This window comes from Daucus carota, chromosome 9 (genome assembly GCF_001625215.2).
Source record: "Daucus carota subsp. sativus chromosome 9, DH1 v3.0, whole genome shotgun sequence".
Taxonomy (NCBI): Eukaryota; Viridiplantae; Streptophyta; class Magnoliopsida; order Apiales; family Apiaceae; genus Daucus; species Daucus carota.
Window position 1 is genome coordinate 31707395 of NC_030389.2, and position 10313 is coordinate 31717707.

The following is a 10313-nucleotide window of genomic DNA, read 5'->3' on the forward strand; positions in this document are numbered from 1 at the left end:
GGGTACTTCCCACTCCCTGATGGCTTTTAATTTCTCCCCATCTGCTGCCACACCCTGGGCAGACACAATGTGACCCAAGTACGAAACCTCCTGTTGCCCAAATACACATTTCTTAAAATTTACCACCAGTTTGTTGCTCTCCAGCACTGACAAAACCAACTCCAGATGGTCACGATGCGAGGTCGGAGTGGGACTGTATACCAAGATGTCGTCGAAAAACACCAACACAAATTTTCGTAGATAGGGTCTAAAAATATCGTTCATCAACGATTGGAATGTTGCCGGAGCATTCATGAGCCCAAAAGGCATGACGAGGAACTCATAATGCCCGTCATGAGTACGAAATGCAGTTTTATGCGTGTCCTCCGGCCGTACTAGAATCTGATGATATCCCGATTTTAAGTCTAGTTTCGAAAAATAAGTCGCCCCATGCAATTCATCAAGCAGCTCCTCAATTACCGGAATGGGATATTTATCCGGTATGGTTTCTTTGTTCAACGCGCGATAGTCCACGCAAAAACGCCATGAACCATCTTTTTTGCGCACCAATAACACAGGACTAGAGTAGGAACTGCTTGAGGGCTTAATTATTCCCGCAGCTAACATTTCTGTGATCAAACGTTCTATTTCGTCTTTTTGAACCTGGGGGTAGCGGTAGGGTCGAACACCAATAGGATTACTACCTTCCCTTAAAACAATCTGGTGTTCATGACCACGCCCTGGAGGCAACCCAACCGGATCCTTGAATAACTCACTGTGAGCAGCTATGATATCTGAGACAAAATCAGGCACCTTACCTTCAGGGGCGATAGGCACAGAAGTCTCCAACGCGTTAACTTCCACCAAGAAGGCTTGCTTCTGCTTTTTGATTGTGCGGATCATAGTCTTAAGAGAGATCTGAGACTTGGTCAGCGAAGGGTCCCCTACCAGTGTCACCATATTTTTTCCCACCATGAACTGCATCACCTGAGACTTCCAATTTGTGACCACAGCACCTAACTTTTCCAGCCATTGAACCCCCAAAATAATGTCGGTAGTGCCCAAATCCAGTGGTAAAAAATCCTCTTCAATAATGATCCCCCCTGTTAACTCTAAAATCACCCCTTCACAGATACCATTTCCTTTTACCGCCTCACCATTCCCCAATGAAACACTAAAACTGCCTGAATTTGACACTGGTAAGTGTAGAGCTTCAACTTTCGCTGCCGACACAAAGTTGTGTGTCGCCCCTGGGTCGATTAACACAATAACCTCATGTTCCCCAATTAACCCCCGTAGTTTCATTGTACGAGGGTTAGACAACCCCACCACAGAGTTTAACGACACCTCAGGCTGGACAGTAGCCTCGTGCACAGGGTCCTCGGTGGGTGACAGTGGCGGGTCGCTGTGACACTCGTCCCCTACCTCATCTTCATCCCCTTGCAACAATAAAACACTGAGTTCCCTCTTTTTACATCGGTGTCCTATATGCCACTTATCATCACACCTAAAGCACAAGCCCTTAGCTCGCTTGTCCTGCAATTCTTTATCAGACAGCTTACGAACCTCCCCAGTTCCTCGCAATGGAGGTGACACCACTGATTTAGGTGAGGTAACAGAAGATTGGGCTTCACTCGCCCCCACCGCCCAACTGCGCACAGACGTAGGACTAGGCTGAGACAGGAAGGAACTAACAGAAAGAGTGTTACCTTTAGAGGAAGCATTATAGAACCCACTTCGAAAAGAGCTTGTTGTTCCTCGTCTAACCGCACAAGACTTCTGCTTATCCTCAATTCTGACTGCCAATTCCATAGCCTGCTCCAAGCTTACAGGACTTAACACCCTCAATTCTGCCTTGATGTCCTCCTTAAGGCCGTTAACAAACTGCCCCAACAGAATATCTTCCGACAAATGATCTAAGGGAGCCGCTGTCTCAATAAATTTGCGCTGATATTCCACCACAGTCGCAGTTTGAGTGGTTGCAAGCCACTGTTCGTACAGGGAACCCCCACTGGACGAACGAAATTGCCGTAGGACAAACGATTTCAAATCCGCCCATCGACGTATGGGATGTCTCTTGTGTTCCCATTGAAACCATTTTAGGGCGTCCCCTTCCAAAGCCACCACAACTGCCTCCAAACGCTCCTCTTCATTCAACCTATAAAAATTGAAATACCTTTCCACCCGTACCACCCAATCATCCGGATCTTCCCCATTGAAAATGGGCATATCGAGTTTTCGAAATCGCCACGTACCCGGCCCGCCACCAGACCCCACAGCACCATACCCTCCTCGATCTGACCCAGGGGTACCAAAACCCGCTCCCAAATTAGCACTGATAAAAGGAGAGGACCCCATTCCGCGCCCCACCGATTCAGGCCCCCCAGAGTGTGATGCTTTTCCCTCCGGTAGAGGAGAGTGAGTAGAAGGGAACTGAGACATAGTGTTACGAACCTCTGCCTGAAATCGGTCGAGATCTGACTTCATGGAGAACAGTAGACTCTCGTGGTGCTCCCGAGATCTAGTGATGCGACCCTCTAGACGGGTGACGACCGCCTCCAACTCGCCACTAGCTTTTCGTGCTTGTTCCGTTTGTCCTTCAAGTAAAACCTCGACTAAGGACTGTTTCATGACGCCCACGGCTTTCTCGACAGCAAGAGAAACCAACGCCGATAGTTTAGACTCCAGTCCACCCACTGCTTCTTCTAATTCCTCCAATCGTTGCCCAACTGTAGGTGTGGATGGGGCCATGGATCGATGCGCTCTGATACCACTTGTGATGAACTGGATCGATATTCTTAATTAAACAACCCTAATTTGAAAGCTCAAGACACTCAGTAGCAAAATACGATTACAATACTGCTAATAGAAAGTCTCAGCACCAGCTGTTAACAGGAATTAAGATAACGACTACAATTTGCATGGAATCTTCGAGAGTTCCAGCGCCTCTCCTCAAACCCTAATTTACTCCAGACTTTGCATAAAAACCCTTCTTGCTCTATTTTCCCCTTTTAACGTTCTCTTCTTCCTTCTGCCAGCTGTCTCCATCTTAGCCACATATCTTTTATTCTTTCTTTACTCGCCTTGACCTCTAATCCTTGTTGACTCCACTGCTTTTATACTTCTTTCTTATATAAACTTTTGCTTGCTCTGCCTGTTTTACCCCTGGTATGACACAAGAACACTTGGTTGTTGATTTCGTTTCTCTCTTTTTTGCCACATGACACTTGTTAGGTGGAATTTGTTTAAACTTACTATTTTAACACAATGTTGTGAAAAGGATGAATCAGATCAATGAATACACATATTAAGGGTCAAATAGAGATTAATTGGATTCATCAAAGTTATTTGGGTGACTAGTTAAAAAATCGATTATTTATGATTAATCACCCACACAAATTAAGAATTAAACTGGATATTAATTGAATTGATCGAAAATTAATAGATAACTAATCAAAAAATCGGAGATTAATCATCAACTTTTAGAAGAATACTTCAACATCAGCCACTTTACTTGACACAAAAACGCAGAGAGTGGCCTCTGTTAACTACTGTCATAAAATCACAGAGTGTTGCCTCTGTTAACTACTGTAATAAACCTCCATCCCCAGATTTAAAAATTTTGTGTAACTGAAGCTCGTTGTAGACCATAGGTATATAAATAAATTCCGCAATAATACAAAGTTTAGAAACTACAGGGAATAAATCAGCAAAAATGTTACTTCCTTAGAATCCTGCTGCTGCACCCCAAATATATGTTATTTCTTTTTAGGGTCAGCCTCAGCTTAAATCTAAGAACTCCATGGATCAGCCTCAGCTCTAACTTCTGATGGTTCCACAACTTCAGTTTCAGCGGTATCAACAGAGCTGCCATCTGATCCTGTAGAAGTATCTTCAGAGACTGCTTCTGCTTCATCTTCCAATCTGCCCCACCTTCCTCCAAGGGCTATGGCCATCATCTCGTAAATCTTGTTTCCCAATTCAGCCGGACTGTCGGGCTGCATGGGTAACAGAGAAAGATAAAGACAGGAAAACTAGCAAATCTGTTTTAAATTATACAAAATGGGAAAGCTGTTTAGAGTTCTTACAGAGAATCCGCTGGAGATCAGTGCTGTATCATATAGAAGGTCAACGGCTCTGATGGCTTCAGTGCTATCAGGTGAATTCTTACATGCAGCCTGCAAATGTCAAAGTGCGAACCCAGTCACTAAAAACACCGTAGATTTAAACGTTGCAACATAAAACAACAAATCCTTCTCCTCTTGGTAAGAGGAGGTCGATAGTTCACGTCTCCGCCAAAGCGTGTGTGCATGTGTATATAATTTTATGTATTTGTCTTGCCCAAAAACAAAAAATGAATATGTTTTACTCCCTCCGTTCCTATATGTTAGTCGCTTTGACTTTGTGCACGTAATTTGAGGTGTACAAAAAACATACTTCTACATATTATTTTTCAATTTTTTTTCTGAATAAAAGTTTAGCATCTATATATTTATTCAAAAAAAAGAAAATTTGAAAAATAATGTGTAGACATACGTTTTTTTTGCACCTCAAAATACGTGCAAAAAGTCGAAGCGACTAACATAAAGGAACGGAGGGAGTATCATATATTCTCTATCAAGTCCTATAGTTGACAAAATCAGTGGAATTCTTTTTCAGGCTGAGTAATTAATCTTACAGTAAATGCTTTTAATCTAACATCCTAAATATATTTTTGCAGACAAGAGTAACATCATTTCAACGACAACATTGTATGTAGTAGCTAGTACTTACATTTAGGTCCTTGATGATGGGATGATCAGGATTAACTTCCAATATCCTTCTTCCCCTCATGAACTCCAAGCTGGAAGTGTCCCCAAGAGTCTGCGCCTTCATCAGCCTGAAACAATCAATAAGATTAAGTAGGTTATTCTGAGGAAGATTTTATCAAAGGCTATAAATGCACTCACTATGGATGCATATAAAAACAACAACAAACCTTTCCATATTTGCAGACCAGCCAAACTTTCCAGAAACCAAAACACATGGTGAGGAGCTTAGGCGATTTGAGACTTGGACTTTAGCTACTTTGTCACCAAGTTGTTGCTTTATCCAGTCACAAAGAACATTATACTCCTGCTTAGTTTCCCTTTCTTTGACTTCATCCTCATCACCTGGCATAAGGTCAAATTGTCATGAGAAAAAAATGCAGTGTGGGCACTTACTGGAGTAAAACAAAACATCTTTCTTCCATTAATTATTTAATAAACAACAAACTAACCAAGCTCCAAGTCTTCCTTGCTGATATCAACAAATTTCTTTTCCTTGTATGTTTGTAGATTTTGGATAGCAACTTCATCAATAGGTTCAACTAGATAAAGTACCTGTGATAGATCATTGCAAGAATAAAGAGTCCATCAGGTATCGATTGTGAATTCTAAACCTGGACATGTACATTCTCAGTCTCATACATACCTCAATGTCCTTCTGGACCAGCTTCTCTAAGAAAGGGGCATTCTTGGCACTTTTCAGGCTGTCTGTTGCCAAATAATATATTGCCTTTTGGTTCTCACCCATGTTCTCAACATAATCATCCAAGCTTATCAAATCCTCTTCACTTTTAGATGAAATAAACCGAAGTAGGGGTGTTATTCGTTTGTGGTTGCCAGAGTCCTCGATGCATCCTAGCTTCACAAATTTACCAAAATTCTCCCAGAATTTTTTGTAATCCTGTAATAAATTGGTAACTTATCATATTCCGAAAAAAGAGAAGTGACGTACAAAACAAAGTAATTAAAGTTTTTCCACTGACCTCTTTATCCTCTTTGTCGGCAAGATCTTGCATCATGTCAAACGCTTTCCTAACTAGCCTCTTTCTCATAATTCTTACCTAAATTATATGAGCCAAGAAGATACAAAATATTATTCATTTAATCATAGTACATACTCAATTATGGCAAAGTAGTCGAGGGAGAAAAGGAAAAAGAATGACCGGAATAAGAACAATTTAGCCTTACAATTCGACTTTCTTGGAGGATTTCTCGTGAAACATTAAGAGGGAGGTCATTTGAATCCACCACACCCTTAACAAAGCTCAAGTATCTTGGGAACTGTAAATAAGCATCACAAAGGTAGCCATTTAAATTCTGAGAATTCAACATAAAGATAACAAAAAGTGGAATGACATTTTAAGACAACATACAAGAATGACAATGGTAAAATGACCAAAAACTAAGCACACCCCCATAGAGATACAGTAATACAGTGATAAGTTAACAGTCACATCTACTAAAGCAATATATCAATGCTTTGGTTTGCAGCTTATTATAATAATACTCACCAACTCGCCATCAAAATCATCCGAGATAAATACACGCTTCACGTAGAGACGTATATTTTTTGTTTTAGGATTTGTAATATCTTCATTGTTCATGGGTGCCATTCCAGGGATATAAAGCACACTTCTAAACTCCACTTCACCCTGCAAAGGTTACAAAAGGAAAATTAGAAAAATAATTTGGAGGATACAAGACAGGAGTTCCAATTAAAAGAAGAAAATACTGTACCTCTGTTGTAAAATGAGTGTATGCGAGTGGATCTAAAAACTCACTGAAGGTCTTTTTGTAAAATTCTTGGTATTGCTCCTTCTCAACTTCCTTTGGGCTCCTCATCTGCCACAATTGGAAGCAAATATATGTACAAAAATTAATAAACAAAAAATATTATATTTCATGTAATAAAGTTTAGACTACCTGAAATATCCTAGTGGATATTACTTCAACTTACCCATATAGGTTTTGTTTCATTGGCCAATTCCCAGTCCCAGTATTTCTCGGTTTTGGTCTTTTTAATCTTCTTTTTCTCTTCCTGTAAAGCAGAGTTCCACTTGAGTAAAATATAAGAATAAAACAATGATAATGAACTCACCCAAATTTAGACACATATTATTACCTCTGGTTTTGCTTCTTCGCCCTCTTTTGGTTCCTCCTCCTCTTCTACCTGTCAATTCACAATATAATAGTTAAGGCTCAGCCCTCTTCTTTATTGCACAGGATACCGTCTATTGCTTGGTAAAACACTTGAATTGGCAACACTAAAATCGTCAACATTCAAAAATACCTACAGGCTACAACCTTACTGGCAAGTTGACTAGTTAGATAAGACAATGATTTGAAACTTAAAAATTTAGAAAACAGACTGATCACAATAAAAATTATATGACAACTAAATTTTTTCTATTCGGCGTTTCGGACCCCATTTTCCGGTTACAAAATGATATAACCACTAATGAATAAACATCTAACTTGTTTCCTATTTGACTAGTTCTGTTTCGGTTTGTCTATCATCACGCCTGTCAATATAGCTAAGTATAGACAGAAAAGTACTTTATACTGGAGACTAGCAGCCAAATCTATCAATATCTCTCCTCTTGCCCACGAAAAAAAATGACGGTGCCAGTAGGCACTTGTCAAATTAAACTGCTGACAAGCAATCAGGCAATGATATGCTGAACACCTGATATACACCCATAAAACTGCGTAATTGAATGAAAATATGCCACCATATAAGTAAACTCACCTCTATAGTCCTTGACTTTTCTTGCCATGTGTAGATGGGGAAGGAAACAAATTGCGAGTAGTTTTTCACCAGATTCTGTATCTTGGTTGGTTCCGTGTATTCATACTTGTCATCTGACTGCGAAGATGACAGTTTAGTTAGTTGCATACTGAAAAAAATTGCATAATAGCTAAAAGCTGTGGTGCCTTTTAAGGAACGTACAACTCACAGGTAGCACAGTACTCAAACATTACAATAGTTTAACAAAATGGCGTAATTCATCGTGTTTTTAACCCGTAAATATAATCAAGGGACAAATGTGAGTACAATACCCTCAAATAAAGCGTGATTTGGGTTCCCCGACGCAGCATTTTTTCAGGATCTGTTTCTTCCTTAATCACGTATTTACTACTTTCTGCTGCTGCTTCCCAAATGTACTGCTTATCGGACTTCGGGCTCTTAGTGGAGACAACTACCTAATTACACAGAAATTTAAAACATCAATTAGTAAACAACTGAAAGACATATTAAAATTTTAACTTCATATATAAACAGGGCTCTGTTTTCACCTTCTCAGCGACCAAAAATGCTGAGTAAAAACCAACACCAAATTGACCAATCAAAGCATTATCGGCTCCAACATCCTTGTCCTTGTTTTCCTATAAGAAGAACAAATAAATAGACTGTAAAGACTGAGCCGGAGTTTGCAACAACTGATAGTTATTTGACTTACAATTACCTTGAGAGCAGCTAAGAATTTTGAAGTACCACTCTGAGCAATAGTTCCCAAACAATCTATAAGCTCCTCTTTGGTCATTCCAATACCAGTGTCTCTGCAGCAATAAAAAGCCGTATAACCTAACAACTCATACTGAACAAATAAATATGCGGCCAAAGCCTAGAGCAATGAATTAGCTTACGTGATAGTGATGGTCCCATTGTCCGGGTCAGGTCGAATACGGATTTCTAGTTCACCAGCATCCCCAAGTAAAGAAGGCTCAGTCACACTTAAGAACCTCAACTTATCTAGAGCATCACTTGCATTACTGGAAGAAAGAAAAGAATTACAAAAAGTACGATTGAATAGACTAGAAACATAAAAGCACTGTCTAGATAACAACTCAAGGCAACAATAAAACTTCAAGAAATTGCCTTTGCCCAGGTAGGGAGATCAAAAACATATATAGATAGCAAAAACACCAGAATTACATACCAAAAAACTAGAAACTGATATCAATATCATCACCTAAAGCTATATACTACAGAAAAATATGTACATCCTCACCTAACAAGCTCCCTCAGAAAAATCTCTTTGTTGCTGTATAGACTGTGAACTATCAAATCCAGCAGACGAGTCACCTGCATATAGAGTATCAGTTTTCTATTAGATTTTACACACAAAGAAATACCCTATAAGTTATAAGAAGATATGCTAAGAATAAATGATCAAATTGTTAATAAGTAGCTTTCAGACCCACAATTAACACCTTAGGATTGAATTGATAAAGATTAACACAATTTTGTAAACCAAACCACACAGATAACCTATAATAATAAGATTGAAAAAGATAAAAGTGAAGACTAAAAGTTGGCTAAATCCAATCGCTGAACAACTTAACAAAACTACAATCCACCAACAGAAGATTCAACATTTTCTTGGTCGCAATCCCCACTACAAAGACCCAAGTTTCAATCTTCAACAACCATATAAAAATTCAGTACCAATCTTTCTGATAGAAACATTATATGTAATCAATTTCATCATTTCTTAGTCACAATCCTGAGTTATAAACACTCAAGTATCAATCTTTTTCCAAAAAAAACCATAGAAACAGAATCTTTCCTCCAAAACTACAAAATGGATCTATGTCATCAATATCTTGGTAACCATCCCAACCTATAAACACCCAAGATTCAATCTTTTCCAAACCCCATAAACAATTCACAATAAAAATTAAATCTTCCCACAAAAAGATAACAAATTTCATCATTTTCTGGCCACAATCCTCAACTAAAACACCCAAGATTCAATATTTCCAAACCCAATTAACAATTCACAACAAAAATCAAATCTTTACAGCAAAACACCAAAAAAAACCACTAACCTCAGCTTGATACTCATGGGTCTCCCCCTCAGAAGTCTCAGAAGCTTCTTTCTCAGCCACAGCAGCCTCACACCTCACCACAACTCCACTCTCCCTCCTCTCCAATTTCCACTTCAGCCCCCCACAAGAAAACCCATTCTTGAACCCCCTTTGAGGCAAGAAAGCACTCCTCAAACTCACCACTTTATTAGCCCCACTCTTCACTGAAAATGAAGGCAGTGAAGCAATAGGAGATGAAACAAGGCTTCTACTAAGCACAGGAGCCATCAATTTGAGTCCTTCAAGAATACCCAGAAGGGAAATATAGATACAGATAATGTTGTGTGTATAGTTTAGGTAGGTAAAGAGAGGCTCGAGTGAGAAAGATAATGTAAAAACCCTTGGGGATAAAAAAATGTATTGAGAGGGGTTTAAGGAGAAAACTAGAAGAAAAAGAGGGTTCTAGAAGTAGCAATGCAATAGGGCTAAAAATAATTTTTCATTATTTTATCATTTTATTTTTTGTTTGGATTTTTGTGATTGGAATTGTAAGGTGTAGATTTTGCCATTTCAGCAGCTAACCATATCTTCATCTTGTTTTGTTATTTAGCTTTGGAAATTTGGGGATTTTAATACGTGAAGATACTTTATATCCATATATACTTAATACATGCTAGTGAACACTCAAAAAAAGTCCTCAAAATACCCATTTTT

General features: G+C 39.2%; 1 protein-coding gene across 1 annotated transcript; it reads right to left on the minus strand.

Moving 5' to 3' along the window:
- Positions 1–3616: 3616 nt before the first annotated feature.
- Positions 3617–10080, minus strand: LOC108202568 (heat shock protein 90-5, chloroplastic). Its single transcript, XM_017371027.2, has 19 exons — positions 9621–10080; positions 8801–8874; positions 8436–8561; positions 8255–8348; positions 8085–8174; positions 7848–7991; positions 7537–7653; positions 6910–6957; positions 6745–6825; positions 6525–6629; positions 6299–6439; positions 5976–6068; positions 5771–5848; positions 5434–5688; positions 5240–5342; positions 4958–5132; positions 4753–4858; positions 4068–4157; positions 3617–3977 (listed from the first exon to the last, which is right to left on the minus strand). Exons 1-19 carry the CDS (start codon positions 9885–9887, stop codon positions 3771–3773), a joined length of 2394 nt encoding a protein of 797 aa, XP_017226516.1. The 5' UTR covers positions 9888–10080; the 3' UTR covers positions 3617–3770.
- Positions 10081–10313: the final 233 nt, after the last annotated feature.